The 22,739-nt window shown below is 48.8% G+C and overlaps 1 protein-coding gene across 1 annotated transcript in view; it reads right to left on the bottom strand.

Annotated features, from left to right (window-relative positions):
• Positions 1 to 18,676, bottom strand: part of LOC141464275 (rho GTPase-activating protein 20-like) — a 35,665-nt gene extending 16,989 nt beyond the window's left edge. Inside the window, exons 1-2 of the mRNA XM_074147064.1 lie at positions 18,537 to 18,676; positions 1,059 to 1,141 (exon numbers count right to left, since the gene is read on the bottom strand). Coding sequence (XP_074003165.1) covers positions 1,059 to 1,138 — 80 coding nt within the window. The 5' untranslated portion in view covers positions 1,139 to 1,141; positions 18,537 to 18,676. The remainder of the gene's footprint in view (positions 1 to 1,058; positions 1,142 to 18,536) is intronic.
• Positions 18,677 to 22,739: the final 4,063 nt, after the last annotated feature.

Here is a 22,739-nt window from a genome sequence, read left to right as displayed (position 1 = left end):
CTGATGCCACCCCACAGGGTGTGGGCAGACTTCCCAGTGCTCCCTCCATCCCCAGAAACAGCTCCCAGCCCCCTCATACACCCTGCATCTGAGACAAATCTCGGGGCCAGCCCTCCCGCCGGTGGTCCAGCAGATGGAGCAGAGGCCACAGAGGTCACCGGCAGTGACTCCCTGGGAGGGGACACACATAAATATATATATACCTTCAAGGAAAATCTCTTATTGCTTCAGGAGGTATGGCCTGCCAGCGTCAAGACAGCGTGTGTGGTGATGAGCGATCTGGTCACTGCATCTCAGGAAAAAAGTCCCCTGGACTTTGTGTCCGGGAGCTGGGACTCATTGCTCCTCCCTGGCAGGAGCACACTGGCCTCCCTGCACTGGCCACGCTGCCGGGCAAAAGGGAGGCAGTGTGGGCTTCCAGCTGAAAGCAGATTACAGGAAAAACTCCAGGCTGACAACTCGGGAAAGCAGGTCCTCCAAACCATGACATCTCCTTACCTAGAGACCGAGTGTGGCACAGCAGAGAGTGACAAGAAGCCCCGTGCAAGCTCTGAGCGGGCCCGTGCCTTCAAGTCTGCTAAGTCAATTGCTCGGCTGTAACAGGCATCAAAGATCTAGACCTAACATTATCCCGCACTGAACATAACCAGGTAACCTGGCCTGGTGAGCTGACCTGAGCTGGCTGCCAGACCCCCATCCAGCTGCTCTCTCACTCCCTCCCAGCAGGAAAGGTGGAGAAAATAAAATGGGAAAAAAGAGGAATTCATGCCCTACTTCCCATCGGCGGGCAGATGTCCAGCTTCTGCCTGGGGAGCAGGGCCTCAGCACACGTAGCAGTTACTTGGGAAGACAAACACCATAACGTTAATCCCCATCCTCCTCCTTTCCCTCACCTTTTATTGCTGAGCACGATGCCATGCCAGTAAAAAAGAAACTCTTCCATATCTCTCTACAAAAAAACTGCCCTCGACACTGTTAAATGAATTCGAAAACCAGTTTGATTTCAGTCCGTGTAGGCAGAAAGGTGGAAAAAGGAATCAGAAAGGTATTTTCTCTACCTGGAATGGTACTTTGACTTGCCGAGAGCTTTAGTAATGGCAGAAGGGGTAGATCGTCTTCTTTGGACTATGGGCTTCATCTTCTGCAAGACAAAAAGACATTCCAGTTAGTCTGGCCACCTTGGAAGCAGATCTGTTCATTGCACTCTGCAAGTTCTCTTTTTATCTAGTTAACACTCGTGAAATCTCAGCTCCGAGAGCCATAATCTGCATTTTCAGACACCTCCCTCCCCTTCCCTATTATAAAAACACTTGTCAGCTCTCACATTTATGTGGGGCACTTAAAACTTTCCTAACTTGAAACGCTTCCAGTTTTCACAGCCAAAATTCAAAGTAATGACATGAGATTAAGTAGAGAAAAAAGAAAAAAAACCCACAGGCCAAAGGTCAGGAAAAACTTCCTAACACTCATGCCATGGAATAGTTTGTTAAGGAAAGGTATAGAAATCCAATTTAAAACTAGACTGGACAAAGCTATGAACAGAGTATAATATGGTAAGGGAGCCACATTTCATGGGCTGAAGGAATGGATGAGGTTACTCAATAGATTTTTCTCTATCTCCATTTTCCACGATTTACAGATTCAGCAAATAGACTGTTCTTAGGCCCCTCTCCAGGTAGTGTCACCTCAAGACACTTTTACCTTTTTTAACAGCCACAGCCATTGCCACCAAGCTTTGTATAACACAGAAATGAGGTGGCTCTAATGGTGAGACTTGAGAGTCAGACATGATAACCATCCAAGTCAACATACACACACGAAGGCCACAGGTCTCCTTTTATTTGCCAACTTGATTTTGTGCTGAAGAAAGATGACACATTTTAGCCTGGGAGAGAAATCCTTACATCAATGGTTCTTGATTAGTATGCATGGGAAAAATCTGTCCCACGGCTCATTTCTAATTTCGGCATTTGCCTGCACTAAAGCTTTAAGTACCAGGAAGTTTAGACTATGCTGAGAATTATTGATCTTTTGACTTCTGAATGTACCAAAATACGGAATATCCTAAGAATAAAAGGAACCAGGATTGCTGGTTGAGGAGAGGTCCTACAGAGAAAGTGTGTTCCTTTTACCAACCACATACTTTCCAAATTCTGTGCTGAATGCAGAAATATTAATTGCGTGTGAGCTCATTAGACCCATCTCTGAGTACACAACGCTCAGTACCTTATAACCATGTTAATATGACATTCTTAGAGTGTTAGAGGAAGGGATCGCCCTCATTTCACTGATGGAAAGGCCAAGAACAAAGCGATTACAGTGAAATTGGGTGCCTGGTGTTCAACACATCTTTCTGAGCTGACGGAAAGGTTGGATGAGGGGGTTGGTTTGAAGCTCACATTGGTGGGAACTACAGGGGCTCAGCATGGCTGTAAGTCTGCCTCCAGGGATTTATGTGAGGAATCCCAGAAGTCAAGAACAGGGCAGCAGTGGCCACTTCAAAAGCTGGTGGAAGTGATTTACCTCACTTCAGAGAGGAGATCTGCGGCAGAGGCTGGCATGGAGTCCAGCTGCCAGGGAAGGTGCGCTCCTCCTCATGTCTCGTTTCATTTACAATACACCTTTCGACTTCTGCGACAAAAGACCAGGGAATTCTACAGGGAAGAGCTTTCTACAACACAGGCTCCCGATTCACTGCCTGATCAGGTCCAGCAGAGCCCTCCAAAGCACAGACGACCTTGTGAAAAACGAGTGTATGATCATGTAACCCACACAGTTGGAGCGGGACTGCAAGCGGAGTTTAATACAGCAATTTCCTAACGTAGGAATATTCAGCTTTGCAACATCAGTAGTGCTCTCTTAAGTAGATTCCTTGTGTACGTGTATTTACGCAGACAGTGACAGAAGGACGGCAATTTCTCCTTCATTCCCCGATATGACCTCGCCCAGAAAAGATCTGTCTTCGGAAGTTTCACAGAGAAAACTAAATAAAAATAACATCAGCTCAAAAATGTTTGTGTTTTTTTTTTTTTTTTTTAAAAAGAGACTCCCTACTAAAACGGAACATCTGGCTTTCAGAGGTGCCTTAATAGGATAAAATGTTCCTACAAAACATAGCACAGCAAAGCATCAGTCATGCAACGTCTTAGGGAAGGAAGAAAGGCTGGGTGCGGTTGCCTGGTGGAAAATGCCGGCAAGATGTCAGCTGGAAAGGTCACTTGGATGAATACAGCAGGCACGAAGGGCCATCGGGTGCATCCCTGTGCCGGGGCCATTGTAGTAACATCTTGAACTGGTGTCGTAATAAAACACGATAGTATCCTCTGTGCTGAAGAATCCTACAGCACATAATAACCTTACTGGAGGTAAAGCAATCATTTTGCTCCCCCCCCCAGCCCAAACTAGCGTCCTTTGTGGTACAACGTGGTGAGGAGTACCAATGACATACAAGACATGGGTCTAGTGTAGGAGGACATTTTACTCAGGATAAGTTTCAGGGGAGATATCAGTACTGGTGGATTTCTTCTCCTGACCATTAGGAATGGTTTCAGATTGTATCTGAATGGTGACAGAAACGCCTTCCATGAAGCCTTGTCTTTGCCCACCCGTTGCACTTCTCCGGAGGAGCCTAAGGACCCCTTCACTAGCCCCACTTCCAGCAGGCACTGGACTGCCTGTGGAAGTCTCACAAAGACAGAACTTTGGGGTTTCCAGTGAAATGCTTTGACTACAGGACACAAGCTATTCCCCATACTTGCTACCTCCAGATAAAATGCTGAGATCATCAGTTGCCCAAGTGGTCCAATTGCCTGATCCCAAATAGACTCTAGGCAAACCAGAAAATTGCCTTCCGAGCCTTCAGCCAAACTCTCTTTGATCCTAGCCAGTCAGGTATCCTTGGCAGGCCATCATTAAGATGATGACCACAAGATTACCCAAGTAGCATCTTACTGATGGAACGGGACACAACTAATTGGCATAATTTCACAGTTAACATACTTTATTTGCATATTTAATAGAGGAATAATAAATTGTTCTGCCTTTGGTTTCTGTAGCCATGCAAGGTAATGAGCCAAAAGGCTCACATCCTCCTTCCCTGCTTGGGAGAACCTAGCTGTCAAGCCCATTTAAAACAATTTTGGATTGCACGGGCTAGCCCATGTAAATAATGTTTCCTGAAGAGGCTGCTGAACAAGGACAGAGTGTTCTAACACCTTGAGTGTTCTTCCAGTGCCATGTAAAATGTGCTCTGAACCCTGCATGTTTCTAAGGTCTACAGTTTTACGGCTTTCTTGCAAAAACCCCTCCCATCTCACCACACAGAAGAAACGCCACAAGGGCTCCGTCTCACGCAGGAACTCTCTGGAGGGGCCACAGCCCCCCCTCGACCTCCTGCCCAACGGCTGCCCTTGAGCGGGCGGCTGGTGGTCCACAGCTCACCCGGGTGCCGGCGGCATCATTGCTTTCGGATGAAGGGGAGAACTCGGCTGTGCTCCTCTACGTTAGAGCCAGGGAGGGCTTCTGCTGGACGTCAGGCTCTGCTCACATTAACCAGGCGCGGGAATCAGAGAACCCGCCAAAGGGACAACGGCGTAAGCTCTCTGCTGTTTTGCTGCCATGGAAACAGATACTCGTTTACCCAACGTACTCTGAAAGTGCTTGAACGCCTGCAACGCTCTGGGCCGTGTTTGCGCATTACTCATCCCCCGAGCCGCCAGTTTTAGCTGTGTATGTCTTGGCACGGGGCAGGCTGCGAGTCTAATGCCCCCTCATTCCAAACCCATGTATGGCCTACGCTATGGGCTCAGCCGGCCAGCAGGAGCGGGTGGGTTTTATCCCCCCCCCCTCACTGACCTCTGCGCTTGAATGTTATCCTTCAAATAGTTAAGGCGGGATGGAGCTGAAAAATAACGACACCTGCTTAAGAACAGGGTGGATTTTCCTTCTGTCAATAGGTGGTCAAAGCTTGTGGCAATGTCTGTGGCACCGGAATGCTGCTGTTTGGTTTAGTTCACATTCAGAAATGAAAAAAAAAAAAAAAAAAATTTAAGAGCGCAATTTTTCTGCAAAATATAAATTGAAATATTTGCTTCGGAAACATTGACACACTGTGTCTTCAAAAACACCACGGGCTTTCTTTGAGCCTAGTAGCATCTGCTGCCCTTTGACAAGACTCGTGCACTCTGCTGGTGGGAACCTGCCTGGTCAGACTCATCTCCATCTGCCAGCGCCACGCGGCAGGGAAACACGGCTGTGTCACTCACGAGCTGCTGATGCTATGAACGACTGTAGGTTATGGACCAGAGACCATGATGCTTCCACACCAAACGCGGGAGGTAAACACAGCCAAGGAGCTGGTTGGCTTGGCCACCTGCAAGGCCAGGGCCACCTGGATGTAGGACCACTTGCTTATATCGCTAAAGGCACAGTCAGAGGGAGTAAAACATGGGCCACAACGTCTTTGATTATTTTGGAGCATCACAGACCGTTCAGAGCCAATAACACCAATATTATGCTCATTCTTGGGATGGATCTCGTGAAACACTCTCTTCCTACAAATACTCTCATCACTGTATCGGTATGTTGTGCCAGAGCAGATAGCTGATCACTGCTATTAACCAGCTGAACCCAGTAAAGGCACATTTTTCTACTGGAAAAGAGCAAAAGTTACTGTATAAATGCAGCACATGGTTATTTAGCTCTCAAGCAACATTCAAAAAAATACTTAAGAATACAGTTAAGAGTACAGAAACAATTAACGGATCGCTTGGGCTTGGATCCATCCATGTGAAAACAACCGCTGCTGCTCTTCCGTCCAATGATGAGTTTACGTTAGCAGCGGCATTCCTACAGAAGTATCTTAATGAGATGATGTGAGATGCTCCTGCCTCCTGCTCTGTTACGTCTCTTGTTTATGTGAGCGCAGGATGTGCTTTCAAAGTGCCTGTGTAAGACTGCAGTTGCATTTCTAGTTAGAAAACCCAATAAGAGAGAGACAGAGAAGGAGAAATTGTTCACTGCATAGAAGTAAATCGGGCATTGGGTTACACAAACAGAAAATAATTGGCCTTGCCACTTTATGCTGGTTTGCACTTAAAATGAGGTTAGGAAAAAGTGCATTTGCATGGCTGCTGTCTCCTCCTCTCCTTGTTCCCAGACTTCATCTGCCACTTGAGAAACTGTACAAACTGGAATGTGACCCCACCGCCAGGAGCAGTTTTAGTGGGGGCTCCAAAAGCTGCTGTCTTGCAGTCATAGAATCACAGAATGGTTTGGGTTGGAAGGGACCTTAAAGATCACCCCCTGCCCTGGGCAGCGACACCTCCCACTAGACCAGTCATTCCCCCTTGTCCCTGAATGGGGAAATCCATTGCAGGGCATTTGGGGAGGCAGCTCCAGCTGTGCCCACTTGCCCTGCACCTCATCCAGATGTGCTGTGCCACTCTCTGCCACTCTCTCTTAAGTGATACCGGCTTGAAAAGCTACACTCCTTCCTACATCACACCACCAGCTCCTTGGAATACAACTTGTTTTCTTCTCAGTCTTGATTCCCTGCCCAGCTTGCCACTCAGAATAAGATAAAAACCTCTCCAGTCCTCTTCCAAGCGTCCCTTAAAAGGTGTTTTGAATTCTACAACCAAGACAAAAGCCTGGGCTGTGACATGGTTCCTGTGCTGGTTTCCCCATTTTTGCCCAGTTCCCAGCCAGGAAAAGATGCTATATATAGCAGAGATGTGTTGTCGTGATGGTGATCATGATTAGGCATTGTTAACCAGCTTCCTTCCAGCTCACTGCCAGGCAGGCAAGCCAGCATGAGCTGACAGGGAGAACGCTCCAAAATGGAGTGGGCACTCTAAAAAACACGTTCTGTATGAACCAGCTTCCGAGAGGAGCAGCTGCTTCCCACGGGACCCCCAGTCCAAGATGTCCCCTACCTCCCACTACCCTGCCTACCCAGCACCAAGGTAACCTCACCAAGAGTCCCAGGGGAACCTGGCCTTGAGTGGTGGGCTCCAAATCCCTGCTCTGACACTCGCAGTGAGGAAGGTTCCAGGGGTATGTATGGAGGGGAGGGGAGATGGGAGGACAGGGGGCTGTCACGAACCTTGCTGAGTACTGCTAGGAATGAGCAGAGTCCAGCAAAGACAACCAGATCCTCAGATAAGGTGAACCAACATTGATCCACTAAAGTCAGTAGATTCACACTCATGTAATGTAGGGAAAGAGCCAGGCCAATGTCACTGAACTCTCAGGGGAAGTTTTATATACTGCTTTTACGGCAACATAATGAATCTAGCAGGGATTGTAGCATGAAATACACATAAAATGAATTATTTTAACATAAGAGCCTTGTGTCTCTGCTACTAGAATAACAGGAACAATTAAACTGGTGGAGCGCTAGTTTGAAAGGTTTGCTACCTAACAGAGTTGTTCAAGGATTTGGTGTCTTTAGAAGACATCCAGAAATCATGCCGTGCCTAAAAATTTCATCTCTAGAAGTGCAGTGGCTATTGACTTTGGAAAACAGGAGTGATGGGAGCAGACGCGCTGGCAGTGCCTGTGCTGTAAGGCATGCAACCGAGGGGGTGAGTCTGCAGATGTAGACCATAGATGGAGTGAGACACTCAGGAGATGAAAACATTCTTGAAAGGACTGATTAGAGGAAGGGGAAGCAGGTTTCCTGAGGGATCTCCCACGTCTGTCCTGCGCTTAGTTTCCCCCAAGTCAGAGTGTGTAAGAAGATCACGAGTCTAAGCACTGCAGGGGCTGGCTTTGCCCGTCCCTCTACTTCTCACTCTGTTTTTTCCCCGGTGGGGATGGTGTGAGGCCAGCTCAGACAGTGCTGCAGCACGGTGGTTTTGCACCGTTTTAACCCCGGAATTACCCCTTTCCCAGGCTGGGCTGCAGAATCTGTTACCTGTGGATTATCTCCTGTCGAGGAGGGTGTCTGGATCGTCCTTCCCTGCAGTAGGGCTGAGAGGCGTCACAACTGGCTGCCTTCACAAAACCTACAGGTACATCCCCAGCCTCCGATACCTCCCTCCCTGCCACATCTGGATGCAACCCACCAAAAGGCTCAGACGTCACTGGTGGTGGCAGGGTACAACCACCTCCCAGTCCTTACTGTGACAGCAGGTGCTTCATTTTGAGAGGAAGCCAGACCAAAAAGCGTACTTTGCCTGTTTTGGAGCCTGGCCTGCTGCACCTCTAGGAGTGTTATCCACAGACCCAGCTATTCCATGCGCTCTGGCTCTGAGCAGAGCCACTCTGTAGGCAAACTTCACACCTCTGTCAGATATTCCACCCCAAGACACCAGATGGGCCTTTTCCCGCTATGTGGAACAGCCAGGAGAAGCTGAAGCAGGCTACAGCATCCAGCTCGTGGTGCTCATCCATCAGCTCTGCTGCCAGGTTCCTCATCCCAGGGACAGTAATGTTTTCAGCAGCTGTAGGAGCAGCTCCACACATTGTGCTGTGACGCCATCCCGTTCCCAGCTCCCAGAGAGCTGCCACACCAGCATCCCTGCGGTACAGGAGGCTTCGTGGCTGCTCTAGAGATACTCCAGGGCAGGTGAATAAAGGAAGAGAAACAACTCCTGTGTGTCTAGAGGAATGCCCACCGCTGTGGGCGACTGAGGAGCTCTGTCGGGAGCATGATTAGCCGCCAGAGGACTGACACAGCCTGTTTCCAAGACAGTGGTGGCCTTAGAAAAGTGACTTTCTGCTTTTCCCTCTATGTAACTACTGTGCTTCACCATGACATCTTCCAGCTGATGGGCTCTAAAACACATGACAGTCATTATTCAAACAAGCCCTTCCTCACTCTTATTCCATACATCTCTATTCCAGCTTCGAAGTGACTGTTTGGAAAATGGAGAAACTGGGGCTCAGAATGAAGATTTAAGTAACGCGCCCACAGCGACGCAGAAAAGTAGTGGCAGAGCTAGGCTTGGAAGTTAGGTCTTCGTTCTGAGAAAGGTCTAAACTAGGTGTCCTTTCTTCTCAAATCATAAGGTATATTCCCCCAGAGTCACTACTGCAACACTTTCATTGTGAAAACAAGACAGACACAGTTCTTGCCCTAGGAGCTTATCCAAAAGCACAGACCGATAACATCTGCGAGCAGACAGAATCAGAGCAGACCCAATCTCATGGAATATTATCAGGAATTTCTGACACCTAAACATTTGCCATCATCTACCTGTCCAAAGAAACAAGTCCCTTTGCTACCACTGGGGTTACCAGAAGCTCTTCTACAACATGGGTTACTCACCCCACCTAATAAGGAGCGCTATTAACTGCTCACGCAGCCCAATTAACACCACGCTAAGTGCCCTAAGCCTCCTCCCACCCTGAGACTCCAGCAGTCCATTCCGTTTTCTGGCTAATGCAACCCTCTTCCAATCCATCCAGCCGCATTTTTCCATGTTCCTTCATGTCAGGTAAGGACACGTGTGTCTGTCCACTTATATTTTAATAGTTTGCACCACTTCACTTTGCGTAGGGTGAAAATTCAGCGCCCAGAAGAGAGGAAAAAATGTGCAGCTGTTTTATGAGCTCTTTGGGGTGAATTTTGCCAGCACAGGCATATGGTAAAGCATTAACATTTCCTTACAAATGCTAGGGAGAATCTTTAACTCTCCTGCCACCGTTTTAGCCCTTTTAATTCCTTAAGAGCCGTAATTAGCCTAATTAATCAGAGGAGGAAGTGTAAAATAATGTTGGGTGGCCACAGCCTGGTATTTTATTTGTGGATGTGAGTCCCTTCAGAGATATAGGGCAGGGTTTAATGCGAACTCAGAGCTAAGAAACTTGGGGGTAAATATTTATCTGACCCGTATTATACAAGTGCATCTTGCCCTGTTTTTTCACCAATTGCTTCCCTCTCCCTTACTGCTACAACGCGGCTCCAACCAAACTCAAACATTTCTTAAAATATGCCGAGCCTGACGGCAGTAAATCAGTTTTCAAGGCCACACTTTGAAACATTTCCTTTTCCTTCCAAGAAATGGAGCCCTGCTGGTTTATTTTAAAATGTCCCATATAAGGGGGACTGGGAGAAACAATTCTCGGCTGCCAAAGGCCGAGTGGGTTTTCCACTCGGAGGTGGCTGGGGATTAGTTTGACTCACAAAAATCTGTTCCATCGCGCTTTTTTTCCCCTGCTCCCATGGATTACTTGTGCCTTCAGGGCCTGCCTTCCTTGGGAATCTGGGACATCAGCGAGAACGGATGGCAATGAGAGAGGACATCCTGCAAAGCGTGGAGGGGACTGCTGTCTCATGGAGCACCGACTTCCCGACTGAAGTGGGTCTTTCTGAAACGCTGATAAAATGGTCCATGATCTTAAATGACACTGGGCTGGACCCCAAATCAGGACACTTGGAATTTGTCAAGGCTTGGGTCTGTGTTTCTGGCTACTGAACACAGCCTTGCCCGCATGGCACTGTCCTCCACCAGGAATAACCATGCCTGGGGATGAGCGCAAGGGTTTGCTCCCGTGATACAGCACCACCCAGGGTCCTAAAACAAAATGAAACTCACTCAAACAGCAGGACAGGTACCTAAAAAGGGGTCCAATAGCTTTATGTAGGAAGACAAGGCCACAAGTCCCGTTCATCAGCTGTGCCTCTGCAAACACTTGGGTGCCCACCCGGAGCTCTGGCCTTCCTCACTGCGGCATCCCGTACTGCACAGAGAGGTGAAAACAGATGAATACAAGAAGAAAAAAAAAAAAAAAAAATCCTGCTATTTCCAAGCCTCAGTCCATTGATACAGAGTTGGTGGACAGAATCTGTGAAAATTATGGGCAACTGCTGCTGAAAACATCCATGCGTTGTCCTTTCTCTGCGAATCTGAAGGTTCAGCAGGAGGGGGTGCGTCTATGTATTCTGGGACAATAAAAACAAAAAAAAAGCACTGCAAGAAAAACGCTTGCTGCTGGTGAGGATGATTATGAGCCATCACCTCCAACAGGATCAGGCTCTGAACATCTGAAGGGCATACTCAGACAAAGTCTTTTTTGCATTGACATCAATTTGAACACCTTTTGAGTAAGATAAATGCAAGCCTCTTCTCTGTAGACAGCACAGAGCAGCAAATTGCTAATTGATGGAAACTGAAGAGATCAATAAATATTGATGTTCATTCAGAAATACTTCTGTACTTCATGCTTCTGGTCTGGCGAGGAACTAAGAGCCGCTGGAGGAAGAACTTCCCCCTTCTAGTCCTAGCACAGGAGGCCAAAAGCGGGGGGAAAAGAAAAAACCTCTTTTGTAAAATTTCTTCAGCTTTTCTTGGAGCTCCTGATGGCTTGATTGCAATTCTGATGTCCAGGGCTGAGTAAATTTGAAATATTTGCTGACAATGGATTAGACCAAACAGCTGCTGCCCATTGGGATTTTCCCGTGGTAAAAACCCACTGCAACAGATTCCCCGTATATGTTTTCATAGAACTTCATAGCTGGACTCTTTGCTCATCCCTTTTCTTCCTTTGAACCACTGCTGAAAGCTACCCCAGGAACCTCTCCACGAGGAATTCTTGCTTCTATAACTCTAAAGAAAACCTCTACATAGCTCTACACACATATATGGTCTCGAGTATCAAGCTGTGGCATACTCTGTTCTGACTATAGCATCAAACAATTACGGGGTGACTACTGATTAGACTCATGGGAAATTGGGGGGGCACACTTTTATAAAGCCCTTTAAACCATTTAATTCAAGCTGGTACTTTGGCGTAGAAAGTTGTTGCAAAGTTGTATGTATATATAACATTGGAAGGGAACTTGCTGGGTTTCACAGTATAAAAATTCATCACTGAGGCCAAAGTAAATGAAGAATCATGCTCGCTCTTTAAAAATGCAAATAAATAGTTCACTGAATCGAGCTTTGGCAAAATGAAAAAGTTGCAGAGCAGCCAAACCCGAGGAACAGAAAAATGTAACACATTCCTTCGCGTCTTTAAAATAACCCCCTTCTTTCCCCTCTCTTGTTTAAACTCCTCCTCCTGCCGTATTAAAAATTAAAAACTCATAGACAGCTGGGTCTGCCCAGCTACAGAATTACTTCAGCCTTTCCAAAGCAGGGCCTCTGCGCTTGAATATGCTGGTCCAGCCCCTGCTAGGGCCCAGAACCCTCACCTCTCCCTGGTCACACATCCAGTGCAAGCTGCCAGTCGCTAGCAGTCCCCCATCAGCACACCCCTGACAGAGACTGACCAGGCACTCGCCACCCTTAAACCTGCCTTGGCTTTCTCTTAGGGATAGAATCAGGCTTATTTCCATGCCAGCCTCCCCCAGCCCTAATGCAAACATCTGGATGAACTGTGCTCCCCAACGAGGTCCCAAGTTCCCACCCTATAAATGATGCTGTTGCAGGCAGAGGGTCATTGGGTGACTCCATCCTCTCCACCAGGTAACTGCCAGCAGCCTTTGGTGCCCGTGAGTTTAAGTACCTAGTCCATGTTTGAAGTCTGGCGTTTCTCATCTATTTACCATAACTAAATCATTTTCCATTTGCCATGGAAAAGCCCTTGAAAAGAGACAGCCCTGCGCATCTGGATTTCATTAGAGCTGAACATCAATCCCTTTATGTCTTATAAGCATCCTGTTGGCATTATACAGACTTGGGGTTGTTAAATGGCATTCTCAAGAGCTGCCTGGCTGAAAAATGGGTTAATCAACAGCACCTCTGCTAGCACACACACCATGAAAGGCATTTTCCTCTTTCTGTTGCTTGCTCATCTGCCTGTCAGCATCAGGACGGGTACAAACTTAGTAACATCCACTGTCAAACTCCTCCTCAAAACTCATGATAGGTTTGTGCTCAATTGTAGCATTTAATCCCACAGAATTTTGCAGTTAATGGAAATGAGAAAAAGGCATCCCAGCCTCAAATGAGGATCCAAACACCATGAATTTCAGTGGAGCTGCATGTCTAAAGTTACACGGGCTGGGCAAATAAAAGTAGACTTTGGCTTTAAACAATGGCATTTTTTTGCCAGGTTTTGGAGTTGTGGGAGGACATTAAAGGTTGAACAGTGACAGAGGCCAAGAGAGAGACATCGCTGGGCAAAGGTCAAGAATGGAAAGGCAGGTGGGAGCAGGTTTATGTGAGTTGAGCCCACGTAAAAAAGAAGGTGTGAAGGAGGTACCCAAAAACACAGCCTGAAGATCTGCCAGTGGACTGAGAAAGGGAAGGAGAGAAGCTAATGGTGGAGGATGAAGAGCTCGGAGATCAAATAACCTGGAGGACAGGGAGTAGTTTGCAAGTGAGGCTAACAAATATGCACATTCTTACAACGAAAAGCTCTTGCTATGAACCAATGCAACTCAAGTCGTGTGGCCTTAAAGAACACGTCCCAGTTCTTTGATAGCACAGGAGGTGGAAAAAGATAAGCTGTGGAACCAAACTATTCACATTAAGTTCCTTACACAAGGCAGTTATAATTAATCCATAGGAGCAACCGCTGCAAACTACTGCAGAAACTCATAGATGAGCCAAGGAGGTGAAACGATTAAGGCAGAAAATGTCTTGTTCCGCTAAAGTCAGTGATAAAATGCCAGTGCTTTGCAGAGGCTGGGATTTATAAGAGCGGGTACAGCATCTCCAATGAATCAAAAGCTAGATGGCATAATGACTCATCATATCCCCTGCAAGGGCACAGGCTGGGTCAGGGAGGTGGCTTTGCTCTGTAGGCACTGGGACAAAGAGGTCCCCCCTTCTCCTGGGGACGGCAGGCGGCTGCAGGGCCTTTGGGAGATGTCCCTCTCTGTGCCTCTATTTCTGGCACAGCCTGAAGGGACAGGCAGTGGAAAACTCCGAGAAACATTCTATTTAAAGACACTTATTCTGATTCACATCTTATTCCCTGCCTTCATTTCTCCCAGCGTTTCTTTTTAACTTACGCCTTAACCTCTACAGGAACTAGTGTGAAAACTGTATCAGCTGAAACTAGGACAAATATAGGACACATTATGGGGTACAGACGATCCCAAAGGCTTCCCAATCTGCCCCTTACGCCTCATTTCCCATTACTTGGGTGTAACACACGTTTATGTATAAACTAATACCTCCAGCCATGAACTTTTTGGTGGGTCTTTGATAAATACTTTATAATTTGATGGAATCTTCCCAGTTTTGAGGTGTTCAGAGCAGAAAGCAATTGTCCAGCAAGATTCACAGAGCAGCTACATAGATGGAATTTATATTTTCCATCGCTTACTTAGTGCCTATTGGTTTTATTAATTTTCAGGTAGAAAATTGTCCTGAGGTTGAATAGCAGCCTCTTCGTTTGCTCTCCTTATGCAAGCACACGTGCACATACACACCTACACACACACACGCACAAAGCTCTTTGCCTGATGAATTTCCCAATAAACGCGGGAGGCAACTTCAAAACCAAATCCAACCAAGCCTTTCAATAAGAATTATGAAAAATAAGTTTTAAATGACAAAAACATCCTGTTTTGCTTCAGTTTCTCTCTCACACGCCACAAGCCGGGCTCCACCCTCCCTGTTTTCAGAGGGGCTAACTACAGGCACCAGGTTTTGGAAACTTCCATGTCCTTATCTGTCCTGCCATTTGCTCTCAGGGGAACACGAGGAGGGCAGCACTGCGGAGACAAAAAAAGAGGGGTTGATCCCCTGCGTACCCATCCCTGTTGCAGTTCTTTTTCCGAGATCCCTGAGGAGAAACTGTGGAGAAGTGGAAGATGAACAGAAGTGGGGTTTATTGGTTTTTTTGGTTGGGTTTGGTTTTGTTTGTTTGTTTTTTAAAATCACATTGACTGCCACAGTCTCAACCTCTGGCTGAAATGGAGAAGGTGATGTTAAGCAGACTTGCTACTCCTTCTACTAGGCATAATTATTCATATTGATGAGACTTTCACAAACAAGTCAAAGAGAATACCCTGAGGAGATGCCAGGGCCCTAAGCAGAAGCATGCGGAGAGGTGGGGAGCTGGCAAGGCAGATTTCCTGCCTCAGCTGAGGAACCAGCCATGCAGCTCAGATGGGTACTGTACTTTAATGCCACCTCTGGGTGACTTCCGCACGTCAGCTTCCAGCCAGAGGATACGGGTTGTCTCTTGAGCGGCGCTGCCAAAGGGGCGATGGTGCTGGTGCTCTGGAGGCTGCTGGGGGGGGCAGTTAATTTGAGGTGGGTGCAGTGTGACCGTACGCAGCCGTGGCTGAGTGCTGCTGTAGGTGTTTGCAGAGATGTGTGTATTTGGATCTGCTGGGGTGCTACTTGCTGTGAGGGTGGCACTGGCATGGGTGGAAGAGTGAGTAATATGTGGATGATATTGATTATCCACATAGAATCCACCTATATATCCACATATAATTGATTATATGTGGTTATATATGCAAATACAGGAGTCTGGGGATGTTCATGAGGGTGCTGGCGTGACGGAGGGTGAAACAGCAGAGGGGTGGTGAGCCTGTGGCAGGCAGGAAGGTGGAGTACGGTGTGCTGCTGTAATGATGTCCACGAGGGACTAGGAAAGGATCCACAAGTTGGATCTCTGCATCAGAGACGCAAATCAGAGTCTTCCATATTACAAGCAGGAGAGGATCAGAGAGCCTTCATGGCTAATCATGAAGAACAAACATCCACTACATCTTCAGGTTAATTAAGAGGAACCATATCAATGGTACATTCCTCAACATCTCCCACACCTATGAAGTAAAACCAGTCTGATGACACAGACATTCAAGTCACATCCCCTGGTTACAATCGAAAAGAGTTCTAGCCCCTGGAGCTACCTCCTCTGCAACGACAAGGCCACACGCTTGCCATTTCTGGGACCAGCCTAGCTTAATTATAACAAACAAAGGTGAAGCACCAAGAAGCATAAATGGTCCCTTCTGCGAATGACAGTCTCACTTAGACCAGAGCCACATCAAGTGCCCTACACGTGGGTTCAGCCAAAACATCAAGCGCAGCAGCGCTTAAAGACAGGTCACGAGAGAGGAACTGTGTCCAGTGCTGTTGATGGAAAGACCTTCCCTGAGCACCACTGAGAGTCTGCAGGGGAGGCAGAGACTGTCATTATGTCTCCGTGGCTAGAGACGCCCATCCAAAATTAGGTTATGCACCCATCCGAAGCGTGGTATTGTGTTTGATAGGGATTCCCTGAAGCAGTTGACTCTCGGAAAACGTAAATCTTTTTAAACCAATAAACTTTAATATTTGTTTTCCTCTTGAAAGGAATCTATGTTAATTTTTAAAACATCACTAGAGGGCGTTAAATAAATAGGCTTCCCAATCAAGCTAACTGCCTGTACAGGCAGGGAGATCTTTGAGGAAACTGTTTAGTTTCAAACCTTGGGGAGAAGCTTTAAAAGGTCTATGCATATCAAAACGGCCTCCTGACCACTTTCTCTCTGGCTCACAAACTAAATGCTTTACTCCTCTTTAGCTGTGCCCTGGAGAGCACCAGCCCAGGGGCCCAGGAAACTCACCCAGGAACTTCCCTGCAGCTGGGCACGAGCCGTGCCAGGTCTCAGCAAATCGTTGGGCAGCTGTCCCATGACCAGGAACGCTGCCGTTTGTACACATCCCATCAAGTACCAGTGGCTTAATCAGCTTAAAGTCATGCTGGACAAACTGACAACCAGGTCCTTGAAGAAATCACTGGGAAGGCTGAGGTACAGCCTGGTGGTGCTCTCTGCATCCCAGGGAACACAATCCAAGGAGGAGCTCCATGCTCCTGCAGAAGCAAGTGTCCATGGCCCTACTGCTCTGGTTGTGCAAGGTAGCAACCAGCTGGGATGTTGAGGCAAAGAACACACTGTTAAAGGCCCTCGTTTTCCAGCTCTGCAGGTAATGTAGAGTTGGCACACCACAGCAACACTTTGTCTGGGTTACACAAAGGCATCAGAAGAGGTCTGGTTAGGACAAAGAATGTTAAGGAATGTTCTAAATATAGAAGAAAATGGGAAGGTAATGGGAAGAACAGATACATCTGTCTTAGGTAGGGCCCGCAGATAAAAACTGCAAGTGTCTCTAAGGAACTGGCAGCAAAAGCTGCAATAAAACATCACTCTGGATCATCAGGATCTCTCTGGTTGTGGGTACCCTCCAGCCCCTGGCAAGCATGACAAGTATTACAACTAGTTGCAGATTTTTTTTTTCATTTTTTTTTCTTTTTTTTTTTTTTTTTTTTTTAACAGAACTTGCTATTTATTCCAGTGGAAACTCCCTGCAAAGAAAATAGTTCCACTCAGCTACTGTTTGTTTTGGATGATTTGTTTGAGAATTTCAAGCTGGCATTTTGAATAATGTTTACAGTTTTCCTTCTTATTTTCCACTATTTCAGGCTAACCCCATGCTAATACGATATTCTATTGTTTGTTCTGTTGCATTAAAAAAAAAATAAATAAATCACCAAGGGCAGCTGGTACAGACTGAACATCTCTTCCCCACCAAGCACCGTCCCTGCTCCGCTGGAGCGAGTGCCACATGCTTCTCTCGCTCCGGAGGAGACTGCGGTTTCTCCCGGCGAGCCTAAAAATACGAGGCAGTAGCAGAAGGGCTGCTTTGCCCGTCATTGTGTCCCGACACGAACGCAAAGTAACACGCACTTGACAGGTCTCCTGGAATAATACTGGGAATATGCAAAAGCGCTTGCGATTCTGCCACCGCTCCGGAAAAGCGACTCTGGGAATACGCCTCAAGCAAAGAAGCTCTCAGAACTCCGTGCTGCAGAGATTTTTCAGGTTATTCCCCTTCCGACCCAGCCCAAAGCGGGTCCCCAGCTCCACAACGCACACCTGCGGACACCCACCACCAACTACCCCGCCTCCCCCTGCCACCCTTCCCTTTGGCAGTCGGGCTGAGGAAAGCGGAGACACCTTCGCCTCCTGCCCGTCTGGCAGCCGCTTTCTCCCCAGCACTTGCCCAGCGCCTCCGGATCCGGCTCCGCGGACCCTCCGGCATCCCCGGCTCCGCCGACACGGGCCACCGACACGCAGCCACCTCCCGGGAGAGGGTGTGGGGGGGGCGCACAGGAGACCCCGCGACACGCAGGCAGCTCTGGGGAAGGCTACGAAGAGACACCCCCTCCCCGAAACGCACCCCTCGGGGGGCAGCAGGAGACACCCCCTCCCCGAAATGCACCACCCGGGGGGGGGGGTCCGGCAGGAGACGCCCCATCTCCGAAACGCAACACACTCGGCGGGGGGGGAGTCCGGCAGGAGACACCCCCTCCCCGAAATACACCCCCCGGGGGATCCGGCAGGAGACACCCCCTCCCCGAAACGCACCACCCGGGGGAGCCCGGCAGGAGACACCCCCTCCCCGAAATGCACCCCCCGGGAGGGTCCGGCAGGAGACACCCCTGTCCCGAAATGCATCCCCCCGGGGGGGCCGGCAGCAGACACCCCCTCCCCGAAATGCACCACCCGGAGGGGTCCGGCAGCAGACACCCCCTCCCCGAAATGCACCACCCGGAGGGGTCCGGCAGCAGACACCCCCTCCCCGCAGCGCAGCGCACCCACCCCCCCCGGGAGAAAGGGCCGCAGTACTCGCCTGGCTCCGCGCGGAGCTCGGGGCGCGGCCCCGCTGTCATGCCCGCGGCCGGGGCGCGGCGGGGCTCATGGTCGGCGGCGACCGGCGAGTGGGCTCGGCTCGGCGCGGGGAGCGGGGCCGGCGCCCCGGCCCGGCCGGGCGGGGCGGGGCGGGGCGGCCACGCCCAGTGCGAGCGGCGCCAGCCATTGGCTGGGCGTGGGGCTGGGCGGGGCCGAGCGGCAGCGCCCCCTGACGGCGCGGGGCGGCGCGCCAGGCAGAGCCGCGGGCACCGCTCCCGGTCGGGCGGAGCCGGTGGAGGCGGGAGAGAGGGATGGGGACACGCAAAACGGCTTGTGCTGGGGGAAAAGGGCAGGACCCGCTGGTTGAAAAACGGCGTTTCCGCGCAGGGTTTGAGCAGCGGTTGGTGCAGGCTGGGGAACTACAAAGCAAAGCGGATCTGGCGTGACCCTATCCCTGGAGGTGTTCAAGGCCAGGTTGGATGGGTCTTTGAGCAACCTGGTCATCATAGAATCATAGGATGGTTTGGGTTGGAAGGGACCTTAAAGATCATCGAGTTCCAACCCCCCTGCCATGGGCAGGGATACCTCCCGCCAGATCAGGTTGCTCCAAGCCCCCTCCAACCTGGCCTTGAACCCCTCCAGGGATGGGGCAGCCACAGCTTCTCTGGGCAACCTGGGCCATGGTCTCACCACCCTCACAGCAAAGAAGTTCTTCCCCAGATCTCATCTCAATCTCCCCCTTTTCAGTTTGAAACCATTACCCCTCGTCCTGTCACCATATGCCCCTGTAAAACGTTCCTCCCCAGCTTTCCTGTAGCCCCCTCAGGTCCTGGGAAGCTGCTTCCCTGCTGACCTGCAGCCCATTTCCAGGTTCTGGGCCTCTACCGCTGCTATGAGCACCCTACATGGCAGGCCTCTGCCTGCCGCTGTAAAGCCGAACTGGGAGGGGGCTACAAAGCCCTAAGGGGCTGTCTTTGTTTTAAGGATAGAGCTTAGGGGGCAGCCACCAGCCCTGTCCCCCGCCGGGCCGGGCCACCTTGCCACCGGTGTCCACATGTCCCCACCAGCTCCAGCGCCGGGCCCCGCTGTCCCGCCCCATCAGGGCCCCGACACCGCCATCCCACCAGCGGGGCGGCACCGGGGGAGAGCCCGGCCCTGCCTGATCCCCTCCACCCCGACCCCGCTCCCCGACCGTGGGAGGTGTCCTTGCCCAGGGCAGGGGGTTGGAACTGGATGATCCTTAAGGTCCCTTCCAACTCTAACCATTCTATGACTCTATAAGGGGGCTCGGTAGGTTTTTCTACACCCCTAGTGGTGCAGAACCTCACTTTCCATGGTGGGCATTGCCCAAGAGCAGAGTCGTGGACTGAGAATGGGGAATGAGCTATCCAGAAAATCATGCTAAAAGATAGCTTTTCTGGGCAAACTCAGTGGAAAAGCCAAGAACTGACAGTACCTGACAGTCACGCTCTTGTTCTGGAAAGCAGTTGCTCCTGCAAGTCAGGGCACCTGACCAAGACGGCATGAAAATAACTTTACAAGGTGTCATACACTGTTCCCTCACCACTTCTTTCCTTCACCCTCAGCTCCAGATCTCCTGCCCTAGCTATCAGCAATGTACGTGCCCACCCAGTTTTCCAGCTTCTCCTAAAAGTGATCATCTTCCCACTTTGCCTGTGCTTATCCGTGTCATTCCTTACATCTGTTGCCATAGAGAGCTCCAAAAAATCTTGTCCAGTTTAGCAGTCCATCCATTCCTTTGGGAAAAAGGCTCTGGCTACAGCTGAGTGGCACACGTCGGAGTATTTGGGACCATCAACTGTCACCATTTCCTCTACATGTCGTGATCTTTTCCCGATCTTCACTCTTCCTCCTTCCAGCTTCCTCACCTCCTTCATTTCAAAATTCCCCCTTTTTCTGCATCTTTTCTCCATCTAAACTGCAGCTGTTTGGGGGAGAGACCACAACCTACTCAGAATTCTGAGGGATAGGACAAGAGGAAATGGGCACAAACTTGAATATAAGAAGTTCCACCTAAACATGAGGAGGAACTTCTTCACTTTGAGGGTGGCAGAGCCCTGGAACAGGCTGCCCAGAGAGGTGGCGGGGTCTCCTTCTCTGGAGACATTCAAAACCCTGCTGGACACGTACTTGTGCAACCTGGTCTAGGTGGAACCTGCTTTGGCAGGGGGGTTGGACTAGATGATCTCCAGAGGTCCCTTCCAACCCCAGATCATTCTGTGATTCTGTGTGATTCTGGTTACAATCTGTTATGATACAAACATGAATATAATGGTGAGATATTTTCCAATGGAACTACTTTTTTTTTTTTTTTTTTCCCCAGTGGAAAGAGCTGAATGGTTCATATTTGGGGGAAACCTGTTTGTTCTGGCAAATCTTCTGATGGAACTCAGGCCAAAGCCCACTGCAGGAAGGCTTTGGCTTGGACTGGTTTGCTGCCAACGCAGCTCAGTTCAGGTTCTCAGCTGAAAACCTTGTTTTTTGAGAACCTATGGGTACAGGCCAGGTCAGTTATCTGGGGACTGGTCAGATGCAAGTGGGACTCCTACTTTCAAGGAAGGCATCTGATGTCTGGCATCTGGGTTGGAAGACTAAGGGTCTGTGATGATGATGTCTCCAGGAGGGACTTGTCTCTGTGCTGGCAGTCCTGGTGGCTTACAGAAATGGACACAAATACTGCCAGATTAACCAGGAGCTGCTGCTGTTCGGCCTCCTTGGGTTCTTGGCCAGGTAGAAATTCCATACATTAATTCCACAATTCTACCATGATTGCTGGACAGAAACGACTATGGAAAGCAATTAAAGCATGCACTGACAAGGTACATTCTTCTCTGAAATTATTCTTATGACTCCCCCTGTATTGACAAACCCCATGATTGCAGCACATTTTGTGGGATCACAAATAACCTGCTGTGGCAGTCACCCAACTTTCCACTCCTCTGTGCCCTTCATGGAGAACTTGGTACCCATTTGCCCTCCCTGCTGTGTGAAGAAAACGCATGTGCTGTGATCACAACACTCTGGTAGAGCTCATGGAAAAGAAACACGGTGAGTCTTAAAGGGAGTGAAAGAGAAAAAACGTTTAGTAAGGCAGATTCTTGTTTTGGAAAGATTTCCAGATTAGCCTATTGATTTTTCCTTTGTCATTAGTATGAGATGAATATTTGTGGGAAGCCATCATTTATCACCAGTTTTGCTAGATCTTTCAGCTCTTTTTGTGTGCCCCAACAAAGCCTGTATTGTTCCCCTTTGTATCCCTCTTATTAAACACCTGCTTTGAACATTTTGTCACTTATTTGCTATGAGTTTTTTACCTTAATCTTTTTTTCTTTTTTTTTTTTTTTTCTTTTTTTTTAAATTTTAAGCAACTCTTCCTGCATCATGGAAGGCAGCAGACAGATGACCTTGCAAGGGGAGCTTGTGGTGCACCCACAATGCAGGTCGAATACGTGGCCTTCTCCTGTATCATCCCCCTTTAATCCTTGACCCGGGAGGAGAGTCACTATCTCATTTTTGGGAAAAGCTCGCTTACCACCCTTACTGTATTTGTTTGACCTCTTCCTTCATCTTGCTGGCAGGAAGCCAGTTAATGGCAATTGTGCTCATAGATTTTATCATGAAGCCATTTGTTAGTGTTACTGTAATGTACAGGGCTGAAATTTTTTGGAAGAGCCACCTAAGCAGGGGCTTAAGTCCCACTGAAAGTTAAGAGTAACTGGGAAGCTGAAGCCAGTAGGCACTCTGTTTTAGTTCTCACTCCCAAGATTTTTAAAGCTCCTCTCATGGGAATGTTTTGCCACCGTAAACAGAGTTGAGAGGTATGTAAATGCCCTCCGGGATTAGCCCAAACTCCTTGCTGTCCTCCTTTACTGGCGCTGCTTAAAGTGGGATCTGCCTGGGTGGCTGTCTCACAGGCTGAACTATCTGGGAGCATCCATCATGGAGATGATGTAAAAAGCAATAGGGGCCAAGTGTATTCCCTCCCTGTTCCCCCTCTTTTTTTGTTGTTGTTGTCATTGTGTAGGAAGTTTCCTTTAGAAAGTTTTCTATCTGCATGGCAGGGAAATTTTGTCTCTGTGGGGAAGTCTATTTGTGTTGAGAAAGAAGCCACTTCAGAGACTGTTCCAAGGTAAACACGTACTGAGGGTGGATACTTTCACAGTTTCGTCACTTTGAGAAATAT

Source organism: Numenius arquata, chromosome 5 (assembly GCF_964106895.1).
Source record: "Numenius arquata chromosome 5, bNumArq3.hap1.1, whole genome shotgun sequence".
In the NCBI taxonomy this organism is placed as follows: Eukaryota; Metazoa; Chordata; class Aves; order Charadriiformes; family Scolopacidae; genus Numenius; species Numenius arquata.
The sequence above is the reverse complement of the archived record's forward strand: the minus strand, read 5'-3'. Positions and strand labels throughout refer to the sequence as shown.